This window comes from Mobula birostris, chromosome 4 (assembly GCF_030028105.1).
Source record: "Mobula birostris isolate sMobBir1 chromosome 4, sMobBir1.hap1, whole genome shotgun sequence".
NCBI lineage: Eukaryota > Metazoa > Chordata > Chondrichthyes > Myliobatiformes > Myliobatidae > Mobula > Mobula birostris.
The window spans coordinates 172,466,776-172,492,477 of NC_092373.1; the positions used below are offsets into that span (position 1 = coordinate 172,466,776).

General features: G+C 42.6%; 1 protein-coding gene across 2 annotated transcripts in view; it reads left to right on the forward strand.

Annotated features, from left to right (window-relative positions):
* Positions 1-1,416: 1,416 nt before the first annotated feature.
* The window catches only part of rap1gds1 (RAP1, GTP-GDP dissociation stimulator 1), a 90,852-nt gene continuing 66,566 nt past the window's right edge, over positions 1,417-25,702 (forward strand). The window contains exons 1-2 of one of the 2 annotated variants that reach the window (XM_072256462.1): positions 1,417-1,847; positions 4,402-4,506. In XM_072256462.1, coding sequence (XP_072112563.1) covers positions 1,844-1,847; positions 4,402-4,506 — 109 coding nt within the window. In that variant the 5' untranslated portion in view covers positions 1,417-1,843. The remainder of the gene's footprint in view (positions 1,848-4,401; positions 4,507-25,702) is intronic. The other variant, XM_072256461.1, reaches the window with a different exon arrangement.

Genomic DNA, 25,702 nt, shown 5'->3' on the forward strand with positions numbered 1-25,702 from the left:
GGTGCATGCATGAGTGGAGCCTGTCCTATCTGAATGGCTCCCTCCTTCCCCAATACTGATGGCAATATCCCACAAATTCAGACCCACTTTTTCCACACCAAACTTTGAGCCATACATTTAACTCTCTGATCTTATTAAGCCTGTGCCAATTTGCACCTGGCAACAATCTGGATTTTACTACCTTTTTGGTGTTGCATTTCAATTTAGTCCCTAGTTTTATATAAAAATTTGGAGGCTGAGGAGCAACCTGATGCTGGCATAAACAATTATGTGAGGTACAGATAAGGTAGGTGGTCAAGAGTCTTTATCCCAAGGCATAGCTTTAAATTGAGACTTTTTTCAGTGTCTGGAATGCATTGCCAGGGGATTTGGTGGAAGAATATACAATGACAATGTATTAGAGGAATTTTGACATGTGACAAGAGCAAGGAATGAAAAGAAATGGACCAGGTGGAAGCCAGAAAAGTATATCATTGGCGAAGTGGGGGAAAATGGTGTATAATGTGGGTGAAATTGTCTATTTTGTCAGAAAAGTCAACAAGAAGCATAATATATAACTGATGAGATATAGCAGAGCTCTGTGATAGAGGGTTCTGTGTGTCTTTGTACATAATTCACAAAAGGTGCTATGAAGGTGAGTATGGAGAGTTACCAAAATGTTATTGTGGGTAATTAATTAAAGATATTAACATTATTTTCCTACCTCATTTTTTTTACAGAGAGAGTGGTGCATGCTTGGAATGCACTGGCAGTGGTGGTAGTGGGGCAAATAAGAGCCATGAATGTGCAGAGAATGGGGATATGGGCATTGTGTGGCAGGAGGGATTAATTTAGATAGACATTTAATTACTGGTTTATTAGTTTGGCACAACATCGAAGGCCAATGGGTTTGCTCCTACGTTGTACTGTGCTATGTTGTAAAATAGCTAGTTCCCAAACTTATTACTCAACATACACAAACAAAATATTGGAGGAATACTCAACATAGTATTGATCAGTCATGATCAACATGCACATTTGTTTATTTATTGAGAGATACAGTGCAGGACAAACCCAATAAGCTTTATATAACAGAGGCAAACGAAGAAATGGACAGAATAGCCGCGGGCAATTGCTCTAAGAAGCATGTTAATAATTGACATCTCAAGTAGCCAATCAAGGAAGAAGTATTGGGTTTTGCCTTCGCAAGCAGCTTCCAATAGTGGTGTCCCGAGAGGCGGGACAACTATGTCTTTTTAAAGAGCAAGGGGGAAGATGCTCGGGAAGGAGACGAGGGCAACCAATGGAAGAATGGCAAATTCGTAAACCCCGCCCTTCTGGTTTCATTGGTGGGCGCATAACGTGATGGACTGTCATGATAACCAAAGGTAAGCACGACAGGCAGACCGGACTCCAATCGCCTCAAAAAGGGGGCGGTGCATTTGATGCGCAGTCTCGGTGGTGCTGAAAAGCTAATAGCGGTGGCGGCTGCTCAGTATTATCGAAGGGTGAAGGGAGAACAGAGCAGCAACCGAGGGCGAAAGTACTTTGACAGCAACGCATCGTCAAAGCCTTGCCCACTTTGAGGGACGCCGAGAGCGAAGGCCCCCACATCCAACTCAGGCTGCGGCGTCGGGTTAGACTAATCGAGCAGAGCACTGAAAGGCCGGTTTCGTTTTGCAGGCGCCCATCCCCGATCAGGAGCCGCGCCCTCAGTGTGCTTCTCCTCGGACCTGTGACGAGGACACCGCGGGATCAGATCCGTCCCACTTCAAACCGCCCCCCCCCATCCTCCTGAGGCGGGGGCGCGGTAACAGCTCCAACCGTCAGCGGGGTCTCGAGCCTTGCCCCGCGCCGGCGCGTCATGGGTAAGTGCCGCGTGCCTGTGACTGTCTGCGCGCGGCCGTCACTGGTGGGGTTGGGGATGGAAATGGAGGCAACACGCATGCGCGCGTCCTGGCCCCCCCCCCCTCGTTCCGGGGTGGGGACAGTGCAACGAGAACAGACTCGGTGGAGGGAAAATTGGTCACGCATTAGGGTTGCGGGGAAAGAGCTTTTTGCATTCATCGTCTTCAATGATTCATTAGCTTCAAATGAATTTCTGAGCATGCTTTTGCAAGCTCCACTCTGTACTGGGGTGCTTGCTATTCAGGGTTGTCTATAAAACTGATCGTCTATAGGGAAATGCACTTCAGCAGGTGAATCCAAACCTCGAGAAGGACAGAGAGCTGCATGCTTCATTTTGTTGTTTCCTTTTCGCCTGCAGCTGTTACTTCCTTTGACGACGTGTGTGAAGAAAAAAATCGTGCAATCGTCTACTACTCTTAATTAGCGCTTCATCGTATTAGTATTTCCATAGAATGTTGGTGTACGAATTTAGAGTAGCTTTTACCTCCTCATGCTGAAGATAGGAGTGATCAATTATAGTCCTGTAATAATCCCTTACGGAGAGTTGGGGGGTGGGGTGTAAGTGGCCAGAATTCTTTTTACCTGAATCTGTAATAAATTCTTCCGTCAATTTCCATCTGACGTTTGATATCTTTTGAAGAGATTATTTGAAGACTATTGCTTTTATACCTAGTAGTGTGGAGGTCCAAATGCAAAATATTTTTTTTAAGACAAATAGCTGATCTGAAAGACTTGTCCTAGCCATAATAATACGAAAACATGTTTGGGGGGAAAAATGGAGTGACTGGATTAGACCAGGATTAGCATTTTCAATTGGTAATTTATTGTTAACGTTTGATGCTTATCGGTGTCTCTTTTAGAAGTTATTTTTCCTTGCCCTTTCTTGCACGTAAGCTAACAAAGGCTTAAATCTTTCTCCTGTGGCTGTAAAATTAGGAGAGGCTTAACTTGCTTTGGATAGTTGTGAATCTCTTAGTGATCTTTGTAACTATCGGGAATTCTGGATTGTAGTCCTGTGAGTTTCGGCTAGAAACATTGACTGTCCATTTCCCTCCATGGATGCTGTCCGACCTGCTGAGTTACTCCAGAATTTAGTACGGGTTCAATAAACTGTGACAACCAGCCACAATAATGCCCACAATGAGTTATATCAAATGTTGTTAGCATAATCCATTCTTTTGTACAGAAAATTGCAAGACTGGATTGTGTGGATGAAATTTCACACATTGTACAGAAAATTATTGTATTGCGCCATTGAGTTATGTCATGGTATAAAATAGCTTTTCAGCATACATTCATAGTTTTTAATTGTATTGCAAAAAATGAAAATGTGTTCTGTTTCTAAGCTGTTAATTAAAGTTCATGATTCTCTCTCTCTCTCTCCCTCCCTCCCTCCCTGTCATTGCTTCTGAAGTGTAGCTATAGATATGGGGGAGGAAGAAGTGTAAAATGTCCTTTCAGTCAGCTCAGTAACTTCACAAAATTAGGCTAGTATTATTAGGTACATTAAGTTTAAGCTATTGTTTTGCCCATGTAGTTTTTTATCTGACATAACATTTGCAAGGATTGTAGAGTATTTACAACATTGAGATTTTAGCACAGTTGGCAAGATCTGACATTTAGATATTCAAAGCAATTATGTCACTGACCAGATTTAATCCCTTTGAGTAACATTTGTTACAATTTGTTACAAATTCCTTAAATATTCCAGCTATATTAACTACTGTAGAGAACTGTTTTTAAAGTTTGCGTTTTTCACTTGACTGTGGATTAAAGTAGCTTGAGAGGCTGAAGTGAAATTCATTAACATCACAATTGGGGCAGATTCTATAATGCAAAAGTAACAGATTTTTGTATAGAATAAACACAGTATACTCCTGCATTAGAGACAGAATACTGGGGGGGGGGGGAATTCAGGTTGAGTGGTGTCTGGAAAGTGAAGCAGGCAGAATTTTGCATTGAGAAACCTACGTTATAGCTTGTGTATGCTCTCATTTATTAAGTGTAAAAGTTGGTTTATCACAATTGTACTGGGATAAATTTCCAGAATTTGGCATGGAATTTGAATCTTCCTGTGGAAGTTGAAGCTATAGTATATCATTGACAAAGACTGCAAGGAAACTAGATTATTTCTCTCGGTTTGTGTAAATGCTGTGACTGGATTTGTTCTAGTATATTATGTTTAGGATATTATAGGTAGGCCAGAGTCTTGATCTGGTTTACTACTGATTTAATTGACTTTTTAGTTTCTAGGTCCATTTTAATGTGCAATGAGTTTTCTACTTTATCCAATGTAATCAAAAATGGTTGAGTGGCTGTGTTCAGTACTTTTGAGTTTGTGTTTACTGTTATCTTTGCCTTTAATTGTTATATTATCACTTTCAAACCATCAAAATGCTGTTGTTGGACTTTGCTTTGACATGTTTTACTGCTGTTTTAATATTTTGTATACAAGTATTAGTCAAACTTTCCTTTTTGCTTTCCACTACCCCTTCTCCCCAAAATAATGTGCAGATAACTTAAATGATGCCCTGCAAAAGCTGAAGGTAACTGCTGATGGCACATCAGATAGCATTGAGGGATGCCTTGACTGCCTCCTCCAAGCTCTGGCTCAAAGCAGTAAGTGGTTTATTTTGTGTCCTTTATCACTAAATGCTGTAACTGTATGTTTTAAAAAAAATTGCTTGTTCCAGCTGCTCAATAATTGAAGGTTTTTCCATGGCTTAATGTTTTTGTGTGAGTACTGTCCATTGAGACCCTGTGGCAGTCCTTGAATGGTTGGAACTTGCAAGAAAAAATGCAATCTTTTTGTCTCCTTGGTTGTCTAGGTTAGCAAAGATTGCTGCAGTTTCAGTTCCCAGAAGGTTTGGTTTCTGGTACATTGCCACAAAGCTGCTAATTTTTAAACATAATCAATCTGAGCTGTTGCCATTGGATGTAAAGTCCTGCCTCTGGCTTCTGTCGTGAGAATCCGCATTGAGCAGACTTGGGAAGAAGATACAAAGCATATGAAAACTAAACTTGGGCCAGTCGATCATTCAAACCTGTCTGCACAGCTATGGCTGGATTACTGAATACTAAATATATTGCCCCATCAATCTCTGTAAAAGTAAATTAAAGCAAAAAAGGCTTATGAGGAAAAATGACCTAGTTTCAATGTGACCAGTAGTGCTAGAATATCTTTTTTCAATTGATTATTTTTAATTCCTCCTGTCTCCATATCAATCCTGGTAGTTGTACAAATCTAACCAATCCCACCTACATAGGCCTTCATTTTTCTAATACCCATGTACCTATCTTGTTTCTTTTTTTTAAAATAACTTTGTAAACATCTTTGTGGTCTGACCATCATTCTGAACATTTTCTCCTTTAACTGCCTGGACATACAATTAATTGTTTTTTGCTGTTTTAAATTTGCAGTGATATTTGCTTTTGGACTGGGATTGCAAAGTGTAGTTTAACCTGGACATCACTCTTTCTAGCAATTTGGTAATAAGGAAATTTATTATGAGGACCGAAGAGATGGGTTTGTTCTTGTGAATTTTAGCCATACGAAATTGTGGTTCTTTCGTATAATTTTGAACAAACTGAATGGAGATTTTGAAGTGATGAGCATGAGTTGGGATGAGCAGCAATTGTGGAAACCCACAATCCTCTTTCCAAAGGACAACATGCAAGTTGGAAATGGGTGACATCCAAGGTAATAGTGAGGAAGTGGGAAGAGAAGTGCAACTGGATAAAGTGGAACTTTGCAAGTACTAGCCCATATAAGTGGGTAGTGATGATGAGGCACTGGGGGAGATATTATTATGTCAAATATTTAAGATAAAGGTTTATTTACTATATTACAACTACATTGATGTCATTTATGATTGACTGAGACAAAAACTTAATAAATCTTGGAAATGGTGGGCATGATTTTTGGGCATGACAGCAGTTTCAAGAGCTTGGATGAAAAGGGTGAAAATGGCTATAGTATTTTCAAAGGCAGAGTGAGATAGAGATGAACTAGCGGATGCATCCGTTTTGTCCGATTTCTTTTAATTACTCTACCATCTCCAAGTTTTCTGTTAAGCTGGCCACTTAGCTTGGAGCAGACATTTGATAATGTTCTGTATCTTTTCATCTGGCATGTTGTCAGATTTCTTGGTCCAGTGGTTTGCCAGTCTTAACATTTTCTATTGGGTCAGAACTGATCTTTTTTCTATCTGAATACGATACTATGTGCAGAAACATGTTGCTCATTTACAGTATTGAACAGAAGTGAAATTCTGTTTGCCTCTTCATTTTATCCTTTGCCTGCAATGTTGGCATGTTTCTAATCTATTGGCTTTTCAATCTCTTCTGGGTGCGAAATTGTGATGATTGGATGTTTATTTTTCCTAGTCTCCTTTCCAGTTCTATCCCGAGTGATCTTTGTTTTGTATCCTTATATGAACATGGCAGAGCAGACTTGATGGGCCAAATGGCTGAATTCTGCTCCTATATCTTATAGTCTAATAACTTTCTCCAATTGTGACTTTTTTTTAAGCCCATGGAATATGTGCCCCACTTCTGCAATTTTTATAATTTTTCAATAATTATGTACGTCAATTCATTTTGGCAAATTATTTGTGTTCTGGTGCATTGCTGTATTTTGCATATGGACCCTATTTTCGTAATCCCTCATCATATTACTCTTGGAGTTCCTGTACTTTGAACAGTGCATCCTCCCCCCCCCCCCCCTTTTATGCATTGATTGTTCTTAGTTGACTAGCCTGAAGCCCTTGAATTTGCTCCCAAAGCTACTCCACCTCTCAACATGCTTTTCGTTGTATCTTGTGTACCTTGGCATAGTTTATTCCTTATTAAAATGATATTGAAACACCTTTTGGAATCTCTCATACTATATTTCAAGCTGTACTATTTCCAGTTTGCACTGTTTTAAAGGTTTGAATGCACTTGCGTAGGATTTAACACCTGGTTCTTCATTAAGTATTCAATGTTTGATCAGTGTTCTAAGTTAAAACTTGTTATTTGTTATCCATATAAAATCATGTTAAACAGGCATGATGTGCATTTGTACTTGTACTAATGTATTGATTTCTATATAATAACCATACTTGTAAAATTTTCAGTTTATAAACTGAACTATCATGTAGGTGTTAAATTAGATAGGCTGATGAATAGAACATTGCTTAATTTTATAAAGTGATATTTATTTGGTCCTGATATTAAATTTGTTGAGGCTTGCAATCAGGCTCTGCCCCAGGAAACTGTGCAATTTCAAATATTCATTTCAAGTCGCAGTATGCCATGATTTTTAAAAAGCAAAAGTAGCACTTCTGAGACTGATTCAAAAAAAATCTGGCTTAAGAACTTAGCTGTAAGAACTGAAACTACTATCATGATTACTATCATGATTTCTGCCCATTTGGGCGCTTTGAGGTCTGAAGAATAATGTGGTCAGGGCCTTTGACCTCCTTCATTCTCTGTCACAATGGTTTGAGTGGATTGAATGCAAAAGCAATCTGGACAGGAAAAGCAACACATATCAAAGTTGCTGGTGAACGCAGCAGGCCAGGCAGCATCTCTAGGAAGAGGTACAGTCAACGTTTTGGGCCGAGACCCTTCGTCAGGACTAACTGAAGGAAGAGTTAGTAAGAGATTTGAAAGTTGGAGGGGGAGGGGGAGATCCAAAATGGTAGGAGAAGACAGGAGGGGGAGGGATGGAGCCAAGAGCTGGGCAGGTGATAGGCAAAGGGGATATGAGAGGATCATGGGACAGGAGGCCCAGGGAGAAGGAAAAGGGGGAGGGGGAGAAACCCAGAGGATGGGCAAGGGGTATAGTCAGAGGGATAGAGGGAGAAAAAGGAGAGTGAGAGAAAGAATGTGTGTATAAAAATAAATAACGGATGGGGTACGAGGGGGAGGTGGGGCATTAGCAGAAGTTAGAGAAGTCAATGTTCTTGCCATCAGGTTGGAGGCTACCCAGACAGAATATAAGGTGTTGTTCCTCCAACCTGAGTGTGGCTTCATCTTTACAGTAGAGGAGGCCGTGGATAGACATGTCAGAATGGGATGTGGAATTAAAATGCGTGGCCACTGGGAGATCACACTCAAGGGGATCTCCCCCTCCCCCTCCCACTTTCAAATGTCTTACTAACTCTTCCTTCAGTTAGTCCTGACGAATGGTCTCGGCCTGAAACATCGACTGTACCTCTTCCTAGAGGTGCTGCCTGGCCTGCTGCGTTCACCAGCAACTTTGATGTGTGTTGCTTGAATTTCCAGCATCTGCAGAATTCCTGCTGGATGGGAAAACTTGTCCTGAATGAAATGTATTGCAATTTTTTCCGATCATGTGGCATTGAAATGCGAAGTATAATATCTAGGTAGGAAGGGTGGTCACTGAGAAGCATGGTTAACATTCATTAAATTCATTAACAAAGATTTAAACTGCTGTTAATAGCTGAAATTCTGAATTGGGAATGATTGGATTAAGAAATATCCTATTGGTTTATCTTTTCTGAGCTTAATCAATTGTCAAATATTCAAAGTAGCATTTCAGTGCCTAAAGTCCAAAATCCCAATTAGTTTAAGCTTACAATGATTTTTTGAATATTATTGATAAAGTATAATTTTCACTTTGGACTCCGTCATCCAACAGGAGTGTGGTGTTTGTTAGTGCAATGTTTTACAGTGCCAGCTGTAAGATCAGTGTTCAATTCCTGCCACTGTCTGGAAGGAGTTGGTACACTTCCTGTGACCACCTAATTTTCCTCCAAGTGTTCCAGTGTCATCCCACATTCCAAAACAAGACATATGGTTATGGTTAGCGAGTTGTGGGTGTGTTATGTTGGTGCTGGAAGTGTGGTTGCACTTGTGGGCCACCCTGCACAATCCTCACAGAATTGATTTGACACAAGTAATGCATTTCACTGTGACATACATGTTAGAAATATGGGTATTCTTTCTCTTTTTTTCTTTTTCAAATGGCAGCAAAAACTAAACTGACAGATTTGTTTTATTTAGTTTTTGAGATATAGCAAGGAATAGGCCATTCCAGCCCCTTGAGCCACACAGCCCAGCAGTCCTTGATTTAACCATGGCCTAATCACAGGTAAATTTACAGTGACCAATTAGTCAACCGACCAGTATGTCTTTGGACTGTGGGAAGAAACCAGAGTACCCAGAGGAAGCCTATGTGGTCATGGGGAGAACGTACAAACTCCTGACAGACAGCGGCAGAAATTGAGCCTGTGGTACTGTAAAGCATTGTGCTAGCAACTGTTACTGTACCACTGCATTGATACTATACAATACTTGACAATCCATTTCTTGTATGTAATGGTAAATACTAGTACACTGTATAAAATTTTCTGAATCTTGCAGCAGTTTGCCATGGATTTGTATAGCTTTTTTCTGAGAAGGTCAAATGCTGCTGGTTTCCCTCAACGCCAGCCATTGTGATTCAGAAACTGCGGTTTTCTCATGCATGGGTCAATATTCTGAATATTGCTACCTGTCAGCCATGTTGGAAGTGTTGATGCTAGGATTTCACCAGAGCAAAGTGGTGACTCGCGGCAACTGACAATGAGTATAACTGGCAACACCAATTTGTGAATAATGTGTAAAATGTGCCTGTGATTTTGGATGTTATGAATATTTTTGTAACTTGAAAAAGCTATTGATAGCAAGCAACTGTACATTGAGTTCAAGTAACTTATCAAGGTAGTAAGCCATCAAATTGTATCATTCTAGCCAATTAATGTAAATTATTGCTGTTTTGTTTGTATAAATATTAATGTGTACTGTTATCTAAAAAGAAACTTGCTTTGTATGCACACTTTCAAACATTTCTTGTAACTCGTCTGTTTATTTGAGATTGGCATCTAAATGAATGCGAAAGGCAGTCAACTAGCCTGATATTGTGCAGTTTTGAATAATAACTTTATGCCAGAATTTGGTCTATAATTCTCCCTCCATAGTTACATAGAAAACCTACAGCAGAATACAGGCCCTTCGGCCCAAAAAGCTGTGCCGCACATGTCCTTACCTTAGAAATTACCTAGGGTTACCCAAAGCCCTCTATTTTTCCAAGCTCCATGTACCTGTTCAGGGGTCTCTTAAAAGACCCCATCATATCTGCCTCCACCACTGGTGACAGCAGCCCATTCCATGCACTCACCACTCTGCATAAAGATTTAAAAAAAACACAACTTATCCCTGACATCTTCTCTGTACCTACTTCAAGCACCTTAAAACTGTGCCCACTCGTGCTAGCCATTTCAGCCCTGGGAAAAAGCCTCTGACTATCCACAAGATTAGTGCCTCTCATTATCTTGTACACCTCTAGCAGGTCACCTCTCATCTTCTGTCACTCCAAGGAAAAAAGGCCAAGTTTGCTTAACCTATTCTCATAAGGCATGCTTCCCCCACCCCAAAAAAAAACCCAGGCAACATCCTTGTAAATCTCCTCTGCACCCTTTCCATAGATTCCACATTCTTCCTGTAGTGAGGCAACCAGAACTGAGTGAGCACAGTGCTCCAAATGGGTCCTATATAGCTGCACTACCTCTCGGCTCCTGAACTCGCTCCCACGATTGATGAAGGCCAATGCACTGTATGCTGCCTTAGCCATAGTCAACCTGCACAGCAGCTTTGAGTGTCTTATAGACTTGGACCCCAAGATCCCTCTAATCCTCCATACTGCCAACAGTCATCCCATTGATACTGTATTCTACCAGTATATTTGACCTACCAAAATGAACTACCTCACACTTATCTGGGTTGAACTCCATCTGCCACTTCTCAGCCCAGTTTTGCATTCTACCAGTGTCCCTCTGTAACCTCTGACAGTCCTCCACGCTATCCCCAACACCGCCAACCTTTATCATATACAAATATACTAACCCATCCCTCCACTTCCTCAAACAAGTCATTTATAAAAATCACACAGAGTAAGGGTCCCAGAACAGATCCCTGAGGCACATCAGTAGTCACCAACCTCCATGCAGAATATGACCAGTCTACAGCTATTGTTTGTCTTCTGTGGGCAAGCCAATTCTGGATCCACAAAGTGATGTCCCCTTGGATCCCATGCCTCCTTACTTTCTCAATAAGCCTTGCATGGGGTACCTTATCAAATGCCTTGCTGATATCCATATGCACTATATCTACTGCTCTACCTTCATCAATGCGTTTAGTCACATCCTCAAAATTCACTTAGGCTCGTAAGGCATAACCTGCCTTTTACAAAGCCATGCTGATTATTCCTAATCATATTTTGCCTCTCTAAATGTGCATAAATTCTGCCTCTCAAGGTCGTCTCCATCAGCTTACCAACCACTGAAGTATTACTTATTGGTCTATAATTTCCTGGGCTATCTCTGCTCCCCTTCTTGAATAAGGGAACGACATTTGCAATCCTCTGAAACCTCTCCCGGCCACATTGATGATGCAAAGATCATCAACAAAGGTTCAGCAATGTCCTTCCTCGCCTTCCACAGTAGCCTGGGGTACATCTCATCTGGTCCAGTGACTTAAAGCTCCAGCACACTCTCTTTCTTAATATTTACGTGCTCAAGCTTTTCAGCCGCAGTAAATCATCCCTACAATTGCCAAGATCCTTTTCTGTAGTGAATACTGAAGCAAAGTACTCATTAAGTACCTCTGCTATCTCCTCCAATTCCATACACACTTTTCCACTGTCACACTTGATTGGTCCTATTCTGTTACGTATTATCCTCTTGCTCTTCCCATTCTTGTAGAATGCCTTGGGGTTTTCCTTAATCCTGTTCACCAAGGCCTTCTCATGGCCCCTTCTGGCTCTCCTAATTTCATCCTTAAGCTCCTTCCTGCTAGCCTTATAATCTTTTTAACTAGATTTACAACAGCCTTTGTACACCACTGTTCCTGTACCCTACCATCCTTGTCACATTGGTATGCACCTGTGCAGAACTCCACGCAAATATCCCCTGAACATTTGCCACATTTCTTCCATACATTTCCCTGAGAACATCTGTTCTCAATTTATGCTTCCAAGCTCCTGCCTGATAGCCTCATGTTTCCCCTTACTCCAATTAAATGTCTTCCTAACTTGTCTGTTATTGTCCCTCTCCGATGCTGTAGTAAAGGAGATAGAATTATAATCACTATCTCCAAAATGCTGTCCCACTGAGAGATCTGACACCTGACCAGGTTCATTTCCCAATACCAAATCAAGTACAGTCTCTCCTCTTGTAGGCTTATCTACATATTGTGTCAAGAAACCTTCCTGAACACACCTAACATCTCCTCTGTACCTACTCCCGAGCACCTTAAACCTGTGCCCTATTGTGGCAGCCATTTCATCCCTGAGAAAAAACCTCTGACTATCCACACGATCAATACCTCTCATCATTTTATGCACCTCTATTAGATCACCTCTCATCCTTTGTCGCTCCAAGGAGAAAAGGCGGAGTTCACTCAATCTGCTTTCATAAGGCATGCTCCCCAATCCAGGCAACATCCTTCTAAATCTCCTCTGCACCCTTTCTATGGTTTCCACATCCTTCCTGTAGTGAGGCGACCAGAACTGAGCACAGTACTCCAAGTGGGGTCTGACCAGGGTCCTATGTTACCTTCCGGCTGCTAAATTCTACGATTGATGAAGGCCAATACACTGTATGCCTTCTTAACCACGGAGTCAACCTGCGCAGCTGCTTTGAGCGTCCTATGGACTCGGTCCCCAAAATCCCTCTGATCCTCCACACTGCCAAGAGTCTTACCATTAATACTATATTCTGCCATCATATTTGACCAACCAAAATGAACCACTTCACACTTATCTGGGTTGAACTCCATCTGCCACTTCTTAGTCCAGTTTTGCATCCTATCAATGTCTTGCTGTAACATCTGACAGCCCTCTATACTATCCACAACAACCCCAATCTTTATGTCATCAGCAAACTTACTAACCAATCCCTCCACTTCTTCATCCAGGTCATTTATAAAAATCACAAAGGGCAAGGGTCCCAGAACAGATCCCTGAGACACACCACTGGTGACCAACCTCCATGCAGAATATGACCCGTCTACAACTGCTCTTTGCCTTCCTAATCATATTATACCTCTCCAGATGTTCATAAATCCTGCCTTTCAGGATCTCCTCCATCAACTTACCAGCCACTGAAGTAAGACTGGTCTATAATTTCCTGGGCTATCTCTACTCCCTTTCTTGAATAAGGGGACAACATCTGCAACCCTCTAGTCCTCTGGAACCTCTCCCGTCCCCATTGATGATGCAAAGATCATCGCCAGAGGCTCAACAATCTCCTCCCTTGCCTCCCACAGTAGCCTGGGGTACATCTCATCTGGTCCCAGCAACCTATCCAACGTAATGCTTTCCAAAAGCTCCAGCACATCCTCTTTCTTAATATCTACATGCTCAAGCTTTTCAGTCTGCTGTAAGTCATCACTATAATCACCAAGGTCCTTTTCCATAGTGAATACTGAAGTAAAGTATTCATTAACTACTTCTGCTATTTCCTCTGGTTCCATACACACTTCCCCACTGTCACACTTGATAGGTCCTATTCTTTCATGTCTTATCCTCTTGTTCTTCACATACTTGGGGTTTTCCTTAATCCTGCCCACCAAGGCCTTCTCATGGCCCCTTCTGGCTCTCCTAATTTATTTTCTTTTCTTCTTGACTAGATTTACTACAGCCTTTGTTCACCGCAGTTCCTATACCCTACCATAACTTCCTTGTTTCATTGGAAAGTACCTATGCAGAACTCCACACAAATATCCCCTGAACATTTACCACATTTCTTCCGTACCTTTTCCTGAGAACATCTGTTCCCAATTTAAGCTTCCAAGTTCCTGCCGGATAGCCTCATAATTCCCCTTACTCCAATTAAACGCTTTTCTAACTTGTCTGTTCCTATCTCTCTCCAATGTTATTGTAAAGGAGGTAGAATTATCTCTCCCACTGAGAGATCTGACACCTAACGAGTTTCGTTTCCCAATACCAAATCAAGTACAGTCTCTCCTCTACATACTGTGTCAGGAAACCTTCCTGAACATAGCTAACAAATTCCACCCCATCTAAAGCCCTCGCTCTACGGAGATGCCAATCGATATTTGGGAATTTAAAATCTCCCACCACAACAACCCTGTTATTATTACACCTTTCCAGAATCTCTCTCCCTACCTGTTCCTCGATGTCCCTTTTACTATTGGGTAGTCTATAAAAAACACCCAGTGGAGTTATTGACCCCTTCCTATTCCCAACTTCCACCCACAGAGACTCCGTAGACAACCCCTCCATGTCTTCCTCCTTTTCTGCAGCTGTGACACTATCTCTGATCAACAGTGCCACACCCCCACCTCTTCTGCTTCCCTCCCTGTCCTTTCTGAAATATCTGAAGCCTGGCACTCAAAGTAATCATTCCTGCCCCTGAGCCATCCAAGTCTCTGTAATGGCCACAATATCATAGCTCCAAGTACTGATTCACACTCTAAGCTCATCCGCTTTGTTCATAACACTCCTTGCATTAAGATAGACACATCTCAAACCATCAGTCTGAGGGTGTCCCTTCTCTATCACCTGCCTATCCTCCCTCTCGTACAGTCTCCAAGCTTTCTCTATTTGTGAGCCAACCGCCTCTTCCTCCATCTCTTCAGTTCGGTTCCCAACCCCCAGCAATTCTAGTTTAAACTCTCCCTAATAGCCTTAGCAAACCTTCCCCGCTAGGATATTGGTCCCCCTGGGATTCAAGTGCAACCCATCCTTTTTCTACAGGTCACACCTGCCCCAAAAGAGGACCCAATGATCCTGAAATCTGAACCCCTGCCCTCTACTCCATTCCCTCAGCCACACATTATCTTCCACCTCATTCTATTTCTATACTCACTGTCGCGTGGCATAGGTAGTAAACCTGAGATTACTACCTTTGAGGTCCAGCTTCTCAACCTCCTTCCTAACTCCCTGTAGTCTGCTTTTAGGACCTCCTCCCTATGTCGTTGGTACCAACAAATACCATGACCTCTGGCTGTTCTCCTTCCCACTTCAGGATATCGTGAATGGGATCAGAAATATCCTGGACCCTGGCACCATAGTTCTGTTATTTAGGACAGTATACTTGATCACATGATAATGAAAGGAAATTAATGTTTTTCCATAGCTTTTCAAAGCTCTGGTTAGAATGTAAGTTAGTTATTGTCACAAGCAGCAAACTACAGTGATAAACTGGTTTGTGTGCCATCCATACATATCATTACATCACATTAGTACAGTGAGGTAGTACAAGGAAAAAGCAATAGCAATGTGGAATAAAATGTTAGAGAAATTGGCTACCTGCACTAAGATGCTGGCTGTAACAAGGTGGATTAAGGTTGGGTCCGTCTTACACTAGAGGGCCATTCAGTAGTCTTGTAACAGTGGAATACTGTTACTGGCTCATCAGGCTTTTGTATCTTATTAACATAGAAACAGACAGCACGTCCCCGACGGTGGGGACCTTTGATGAAGGATGTTGCCTTCTTGAGGTGGCACCTCCCGTAGAAACCACCGATGGTCGGGAGTCAGGAAACATGAGTTGATGAAAAAGGAAGGTCAATCTTCTAGCTCGGGACCTTGCCCTGGGAGCCTGCCCCATCATCTGCAGTCTCTTGTGTCTCCAAATAAGATTTTGAACTCCATTGCGACCATTTGAAAAGTCATGATGAAGGGGACATGGTGTAGTGTCTCATCTGAAAAAAGACATTTCTGATAACGTAGTACTCCTAGAGATTGGTTTCCATTGCAGGTCTAGAATGATATGTTAAAGGAATGGGACTTAGAAATGGCAACTTTCTGACTCAGAAAGAAAGCATGTTGTCTACTAGATTACTACAGTCATTTAGTAATGCATGCATTAAGAAATGATATAATGTTTCCACCGGTGTGATATCATAGAACATAGACATAGAACATAGAATAATACAGCACAGTACAGGCCCTTCGGCCCACAATGTTGTGCCGACCCTCAAACCCTGCCTCCCATATAAGCCCCCACCTTAGATTCCTCCATATACTTGTCTAGTAGTCTCTTAAACTTCACTAGTGTTTCTGCCTCCACCACTGACTCAGGCAGTGCATTCCACGCACCAACCACTCTCTGAGTAAAAAACCTTCCTCTAATATCCCCCTTGAACTTCCCACCCCCTACCTTAAAGCCATGTCCTCTTGTATTGAGCAGTGGTGCCCTGGGGAAGAGGCGCTGGCTATCCACTCTATCTATTCCTCTTATTATCTTGTACACCTTTATCATGTCTCCTCTCATCCTCCTTCTCTCCAAAGAGTAAAGCCCTAGCTCCCTTAATCTCTGATCATAATGCATAATTTCTAAACCAGGCAGCATCCTGGTAAATGTCCTCTGTACCCTTTCCAATGCTTCCACATCCTTCCTATAATGAGGTGACCAGAACTGGACACAGTACTCCAAGTGTGGCCTAACCAGAGTTTTATAGAACTGCATCATTACATCGCGACTCTTAAACTCTATCCCTCGACTTACGAAAGCTAACACCCCATAAGCTTTCTTAACTACCCTATCCACCTGTGAGGCAACTTTCAGGGATCTGTGGACATGTTCCCCGAGATCCCTCTGCTCCTCCACACTACCAAGTATCCTGCCGTATACTTTGTACTCTGCCTTGGAGTTTGTCCTTCCAAAGTGTACCACCTCACACTTCTCCGGGTTGAACTCCGTCTGCCACTTCTCAGCCCACTTCTGCATCCTATCAATGTCCCTCTGCAATCTTTGACAATCCTCTACACTATCTACAACACCACCAACCTTTGTGTCGTCTGCAAACTTGCCAACCCACCCTTCTACCCCCACATCCAGGTCGTTAATAAAAATCACGAAAAGTAGAGGTCCCAGAACAGATCCTTGTGGGACACCACTAGTCACAATCCTCCAATCTGAATGTACTCCCTCCACCACCACCCTCTGCCTTCTGCAGGCAAGCCAATTCTGAATCCACCTGGCCAAACTTCCCTGGATCCCATGCTTTCTAAATTTCTGAATAAGCCTACCGTGTGGAACCTTGTCAAATGCCTTACTAAAATCCATATAGATCACATCCACTGCACTACCCTCATCTATATGCCTGGTCACCTCCTCAAAGAACTCTATCAGGCTTGTTAGACACGATCTGCCCTTCACAAAGCCATGCTGACTGTCCCTGATCAGACCATGATTCTCTAAATGCCTATAGATCCTATCTCTAAGAATCTTTTCCAACAGCTTTCCCACCACAGACCTAAGGCTCACTGGTCTATAATTACCTGGACTATTCCTACTACCTTTTTTGAACAAGGGAACAACATTCGCCTCCCTCCAATCCTCTGGTACCATTCCCGTGGACAACGAGAACATAAAGATCCTAGCCAGAGGCTCAGCAATCTCTTCTCTTGCCTCGTGGAGCAGCCTGGGGAATATTCCATCAGGCCCCGGGGACTTATCTGTCCTATTGTATTTTAACAACTCCCAACACCTCCTCTCCCTTAATATCAACATGCTCCAGAACATCAACCTCACTCATATTGTCCTCACCATCATCAAGTTCCCTCTCATTGGTGAATACCGAAGAGAAGTATTCATTGAGGACCTCGCTCACTTCCACAGCCTCCAGGCACATCTTCCCACCTTTATCTCTAATCGGTCCTACCTTCACTCCTGTCATCCTTTTTTTCTTCACATAATTGAAGAATGCCTTAGGGTTTTCCTTTACCCTACTTGCCAAGACCTTCTCATGCCCCCTTCTTGCTCTTCTCAGCCCCTTCTTAAGCTCCTTTCTTGCTTCCCTATATTCCTCAATAGACCCATCTGATCCTTGCTTCCTAAACCTTATGTATGCTGCCTTCTTCCACCTAACTAGATTTTCCATCTCACTTGTCACCCATGGTTCCTTCACCCTACCATTCTTTATCTTCCTCATTGGGACAAATTTATCCCTAACATCCTGCAAGAGATCTCTAAACATCGACCACATGTCCATAGTACATTTCCCTGCAAAAACATCATCCCAGTTCACACCCGCAGGTTCTAGCCTTATAGGGAGCGGTGGTCACTGTCCCCCAGATGCTCACCCACTGAGAGATCTGTGACCTGACCCAGTTCATTACCTAGTACTAGATCTAGTATGGCATTCCCCCGGTCGGCCTGACACAAACTGTGACAGGAACTGTGACTCTGCCCCATCTAAACCCTTGGAACTAATCAGCTGCCAATCAATATTAGGGAAGTTAAAGTCACCCATAATAACAACCCTGTTATTTTTGCACCTTTCCAAAATCTGCCTCCCAATCTGCTCCTCTGTATCTCTGCTGCTACCAGGGGGCCTATAGAATACCCCCAATAGAGTAACTGCTCCCTTCCTGTTCCTGACTTCCACCCATATTTACTCAAAAGAGGATCCTGCTACATTACCCACCCTTTCTGCAGCTGTAATAGTATCCTGTAATAGTAGCTGTAATAGTCCCTGACCGGTAATGCCACCCCTCCTCCCCTTTTTCCACCCTCTCTATCCCTTTTAAAGCACTGAAATCCAGGAATATTAAGATTCTATTCCTGCCCTGGTGCCAGCCAAATCTCTGTAGTGGCCACTACATCATAATTCCATGTATGTATCCAAGCTGTCAGTTCATCACCTTTGTTCCTGATGCTTCTTGCATTGAGGTACACACATTTCAGCCCTTCTACCTTACTGTCTTTACACCGTTTATTCTGCTTCTCTTTCCTCAAAGCCTGTCTGTATGTTAGATCTGGCTTTACTCCATGCACTTCTTTCACTGCTCTATCGCTCTGGGTCCCATCCCCCTCGCAAATTAGTTTAAACCCTCCCGAACCACGCTAGAAAACCTACCTGCAAGGATATTGCTCCCCCTCGAGTTCAGGTGCAACCCATCCAATCTGTACAGGTCCCACCTTCCCCAGAAGAGATCCCAATGATCTAAAAAAACTAAATCCCTGCTCCCTGCACCAACTCCTCAGCCACGCATTCAACTGCTATCTCCTCCAATTCTTACCATCACTGTCACGTGGCACTGGCAGCAATCCTGAGAACGTCACCCTTGAGGTCCTGTTCTTCAGCCTTCTGCCTAGTTCCCGAAACTCACACTTCAGGACCTCATCCCTCTTCCTGCCTATGTCGTTGGTCCCAACATGTATCACAACTTCTGGCTGCTTTCCCTCTCGTACCAGGATGTTGTGCACCCGGTCAGAGACATCCCGGACCCTGGCACCCAGGAGGCAACAAACCATGCAGGTGTCCTTCTCACGTCCACAAAATCTCCTGTCTGCTCCCCTGACCATAGAGTCTCCAATGACGACAGCTCTCTTCTTCTCCGTCCCACCCTTCTGCACCACAGGGTCAGACTCAGTGCCGGAGGCCCTGCCACTGTGGCTTACACCTGGTCGGTCGTCCCCGCCAACAGTATCCAGGACGGTAAACTTATTATTCAGGAGAATGGCTACAGGGGCGCTCTGCACTACCTGTCTGCTCACCTTCGCTTTCCCCCCTCTGACTGTCACCCAACGACCTGCTTCTGACAGCCTAGGTGTGACTACCTCCGTGTAGCTCTCATCTATGACTGCCTCATTCTCCCTTATGAGTCGAAGGTCATCCAGCTGCTGCTCCAGATTCCTTACACGGTCTTCCAGATCGCCCAGCCGTATGCACTTCTGGCAGATGTGACTCTGCGGAAGAGGGGAGTTCTCCCAAGACTGCCTGATTTTGGGTGGGGTGGGGTGGCAGTAGAGCATAATAGAGAATGTCTGGAGAGTTCAAAGTAAAAGTTATTATCAGAGTATATGCATGTTCCCACATGCAACCCTGAGATTCTTTTTCCTTCAGGCATACTCAGAAAATCTATAGAACAATTACTGTAAACAGGATAATGGACAACAAACTGTGCAAATATAAGTAAATAGCAGTAAATAAGTAGAGCATGAAATAACAAGAGTCCTTCAACTGAGACCATCGGTTGTGGGAACACCAGAAATGGAATGAGTGTAGTTATCCCTTTTGTTCAAGAGAGTGGTGGTTGAGGGGTGGTATCTGCTCTTGAACCTAGTGGTGAGTTCTGAGGCACTTGTTCCTTCTATCTGATAGCAGCAGCGAGAAAAGAGCATGGCCAGGATGTTGAGGATCTTTGGATGCTGCTTTTCGGCGGCAGCATTTCATGTAGATGTGCTCAGGTACTGGGCCGAATCCACTGCCATTGTAGGATTTTCAACTCAAAGACATTGGTGTTCCCAAACTGGGCCGTAATGCAGAGTAACATCTATGGAGAGAAATGTCTTTGATTATGTTGCCCGCTGTATTGAGGCAGCAAGAAGTGTAGACAGATTCCTGGAAGGAGAGCCTGATTTCTGTGATGTGCTACACTGTGTGTCCACAACTCTGCCATTCCTTGAAGTTGAGGGCAAAGCAGATATCATACCCAGCTATGATGCATCCAGATAGGATGCTTTCTTTGGATCATGAATAGAAGTTGGTGAGGGTGAATGGGGACGTGCCAAATTTCCTTAGCCTCCTGAGGAAGTAGAAGCTCTGGTGAGTTTTCTTGGCCATGGCATCTACGTGTTTGGGGCCAGGTCAGGCTCTTGATATTTAATTCTAGGGACTTGAACCTCTCAAGCTTCTCAATCTCAGCACAGTTGGCGTAAATAGGAAAGTGTACAACTCCTCCCTTCCTGAAATCAATGTTAACTGACTGCTTCTGCCCATACTCAAAGGTAGAAATGTTATTCTTGGAAATAACATAAATTATACGCAAGTTCAATTAGCAAGACACAAACATTTTTCTCTAATCAAGTTAGGAATTTTAAATTTCTTTTTAAGAAATTGGGGTAAATATCATTTCTGCTGAAGACAAGGTTCCACAGATGCTGGAATCCTGAGCAACAAACAATCTACTGGAGGAAATCAATGGGTTGAGTGGCATCTGGAGTTTGGAGGGTGCTGGTGTAAAGCAGTGTCAACGTTTTTGTTTCTTGCTAGATAACCGAGTCCCGATGATTAATTTTTGGTGAGCAAAACTATTGAAATGCTCTCCTTCACTGCTATATGGTAAAGGTTTATACACAACTGAACCTAAATGAGTGACAGTTTTTGACATTCATAGATATTGAAGTTTCTATGAATACTTTTAACACCTATACCCATGGTTTATCTAGGAATGACCATTGTAGTAAATTAAATATGCTGTTGACTTGTTTGAGAATGAAATGGTAAATATTGACCAAGAAGAGGACTTGTGCACTGGAACTGAGCAAATCAACCAAACACGAACAAATGCTATGTGAGGCCACCTTAGCACAATCCAAATAAACTCAGCTATACAGCTGACATAACGGGGCAGATGTTCAATGGGTGTTTTGTTGTGCTGCCTTCTGTACTTGTTCCGTTGCTCGAGGCTGTCCTGTGCAACATTAGTTACTTCTCTGCTAACTTCTGTTGCTTTCCATGTTCCAGCTGCATTTGGTGCATAGAACCTGTTTTGGCTATGGGAGTAAAGGCTATGCAGGCATGGGAAGGGGCAGGGGCTATGGTTTTATTAAGAATTCGAGCAGACTGAGGAGCAGTATAAACAATTACCTGCCTGTTTGTTTCATTTCTGTGGTCCAAGCCCATGATAGGATGGGAACATGGGGGTGGCAAGAGGTGATTGCAGGATAGTTCGTTCCATGAATTATATTGACTATGAAGCTGACTTTTGCATCACAGTGAAAGACGTGTTTTTTCAGCGTAAGCTTCTGTTTACATTGAAGTAAAAACAGAAAATGCTGGGAACACTTGTCAAGTCAGGGAGCATCAGTAGTTTTTTTTAAAAAGCATGTGTTAACATTTTGAGTTGAAAACCCTTCATTGGAACCGGAAAAGTTTACGTTGATAAAGACAAATAAAAAACTATGACTGGAGATTTGAGGGTTACCTTTAGAATAAGTTGTTGAGATCATTAATCAATCAGTTACTTAAGGCAAGTGAGGTTAGAGTTACAATTAAGATAAATTGTTGAGGTATTGTTTAATCAGGGCAATTAATGTATAAATGCAAACAAAATGTAAAAATTACAAATATAGCATTACAGGACTTGTGCAGCAGGTCGAACTGTGCTAATGAGGAGGAAAGACTGAGCCATTATCACAGGTGCAGTTTTGCGATGGAAGTGGCCAGTTCTCTGCAGATGGAGAAATTGAGTTACTTGAAGTGGTAGAATTTTATATAGAATCTAGAAGGTATAATAGGTCAAAGTGGGAGTGAGATGGGGAATATGTCAGGTTATAAGAAGCTCAGGGTTGCCCCTGCTTACTGATTGCAGATGTTTGTTTTTTCTTCAGCCTAGAGATGTCAAATGTATCACTCATTTAGAAGTTCAGATGAATTGCTGCTGGAAGCACTGTTTGGATCCATAGATGCTGGGAAGGAAAGAATGAAAGGACAAGAATTCTGCATGAATAACTCAACAGATTAAGTCAGGGGTCCCCAACCTTTTTTTGCACCACGGACCGGTTTAATATTGACGATATTCTTGCGGACCACTGGACCCGGGGTTGGGGTGGGGTGGTGTTCAAGTTCAACAGTGCACGACAGGGAATGAGGAAAGGTGCAGCTGACTCATATTGTTTCATATCGCCAAATCATATCATTTCCTCACAGCCCGGTAGCACATCTTTGTGGCCCGGTGGTTGAGGACCACTGGATTAAGTGACTGCATTATAACACAGCTGCATCCAGTCTGCAAGGCTAACTTGGAGCTTTCTGTTGCCTGCCACTTTGTTTCTCCTCTGTTCCCTCTCATTGATTTCTGTAGTTCTCTGCACAGTTATAACCAAGACCAAATGTAATATTTCCAAGATCACTAATGACAAAGCTACCTGGGAAATGTGAGTTGTGATGAAGATGCAAGGTAGCTTCAGAGGAAATTGAGAGCAACAGTATGACATGTGGTTCAAATGTTCAGTTTAATATCAAAGTATGTATCCATGTACAACTGTAAATGAAATTTGTCTTTTCCAGATAGCCGCAAAACAAAGAAAGAACATAATAGTGGTTCAGAGAAACATCAAACCTACCCCCTTCCCCGCACAAAAATGAAAGGCATCCCCATCATCCCATCATCAACCCCCCCACCCCCTTTCCCCACACAAAACAGAACAGAAACATTGACCCCTCCCCCAAAAAAACCCTCACCGCACAAAAAAACTAACAACATCAACTCCCAAACACCCTACCCTCGCATATCAAAACAGAAAAGGACAGCTATTTGTGAAAAACCACATCCTGAAACAGTCCACAGTCCATAAACGGAATAGTCCATAATTGCAGAGCCACGATGCCATCCTACGATATCACCGACATTCATTGAAAGAGAGGGACACCACATGACGCAGTAAGGTCTACAAGTTTGTGACAGCAAGCCACATAGTGATAGGCCACTCACAGGCTCCTTTGGCAGGGATCAAAAGGAAGGCAGTCGACGCTGAACTCTCACTTGCCTTCTGTATTCGCCTCTGTCTCAATCTTCCTCGTGCTTTAATTGGTGATTAATGGATACTTTCAATAAGTAAAATGGAGTTGAGTATCGGCTGTGCACCATATGAAAAACTAAACGTTTCCACTTTGCTAGGAAAACCATTGTGAGAAATGTTGATTGCAATATGGTGTCTTTTAACATGTCAGTCAAGGTTGGTTATAGGTGCATCAGGCAGTTAGGATAACAAATAGTATGTTGGCCATTATTGCAGGTGGATTTAAACATAAGATATCCCACTGCATTTAAATAGTGCATTGGTGGGACCATAATTGGAGTATGGTGCACATTTGGTTTCCTTAACAAAGGATACTGTAATACAACAATGCAGTAAAGGTTCATCAGATTGGTTCTTTGGATGATGGGATTATCAGATGAGATTAATAGAGTAGGCCTTGATTCTCTCAAGTATAGATGAATGGGTGGTGACCTAATTAAAAATACAATTTTTGGTTGGTTTTACAGGATAGATGCAGGTTGGCTATTTTTCTCATCAAAGAAATGAGTGAGCAGTTTGGGACTAAAGTGTTGAGAAATTTCTTCTGAATCCTCTCCCTTCAAGAGCTTTGGAGATTCTGTCATTGATTCCATTCAAAGCAGATGAACAGATTTTTGGATAGTAGAGAATATGTGGATAGCACTAAAAAAGTGGTTTGACTGTCTCCCTTGCCATTGTTAAACACTGCACTAATGGCTATCCACAGTCTTCTCAGACATTTTCAATCAATCTCAAGCTATGCTCTACTCCAACATGTTTCAAGAAATTTTGTTATTCTTGTCCCCAAAATGAAAGATTACTGTACTTAACTACAGGCCAGTTGCACTCACGTCAGTGGCAATGAAGACTTTTGAAAGGCTAGACGTGTCATTTCTCAAATCCATAGATAAAAATGTTATAGGTCAGTGGTCCCCAACCACTGGGCCGCAAACCATGTGCTACCGGGCTGCGAGGAAATGATATGATTTGGCGATATGAGTTAGCTGCACCTTTCCTCATTCCCTGTCATGCCCACTGTTGAACTTGAACGCATGCGAAGTCATTACGCACGCATCATTTATGTCAGCGTGGGAAGAAGGTCAACTCCTCGAGCTTGCAAATGATGGCGGCCTGAAAAGTATGTTTGACATAACATCTCTGCCGGCATTCTGGATCAATGTCAAGGCTAAATATCCTGAGATAGCCACGAAAGCACTGAAAACGTTGCTTCCATTTCCAACATATTTCTGCGAAGTGGGGTTTTCTTCAATGAATGCAACGAAAACTAAATTGCGGAATAGACTGGACATAAGGAACCCCCTTCGAGTATCGCTGGCTCCCATCACCCCTCCATGGGACCGTCTTGTTGCAAGAAAACAGCCAGGGCTCCCACTGATTCAGCGATATTGGTGTGTTGCAATGATTTTATATGTTCATACGGGGAAAATATGTGCTGTGTGTTTAATAACCAAACGTTACTTAAAATGTTATGATGCCATTGACTTATAATTGACTTATCACTATATTCATGCAAGGCAAATATGCGCTGTGTGTTTAATATTAAATTCATTAGATAAACCCTTTTAGAAACGAAATTGAGTGTATTAGCCTCTTATAGGTGACTTATAGTTGACTTATCACCTATATTCCGGTCGTGACTAACACCACCCCCCCCCCCACCCCACCAGGGTTGCCAACTGTTCCGTATTAGCCGGGACATCCCGTATATTGGGCTAAATTGGTCTGTCCCATACGGGACTGCCCTTGTCCCATATTTCCCCCGCTAAGATAGAGCATTCCTATGAAACCTTTCATGCCGTAATGGCGTAAAGCGAAGAAGCAATTACCATTAATTTATATGAGAAAAATTTTTGAGCGTTCCCAGACCCAAAAAAAACCTACCAAATCATACCAAATAACACATAAGACCTAAAATAACACTAACATATAGTAAAAGCAGGAATAATATAAATACACAGCTTATATAAAGTAGAAATAATGTATGTACAGTGTAGTTTCACTGAACAGAATCGCCAAAAACGATTTGTAGAAAAAAAATAGGCACGTACACGCATGTGCACACAGGTGCCTGCGCAAGGCTTCATGGTCATGGTAGTCTTTCTCGGGGTAAACGCAATGTATTTGACTGCTACTCTTGTCCGTTGGCAACCCTACTCCAACCCCCGGTCGGCCGGTCCCCAAGAATATTGCCAATAATAAACCAGTCCGCGGTGCAAAAAAAGGTTCGGGATCCACTGCAGTTTGGCTACAGCACTTGACAGACCTGT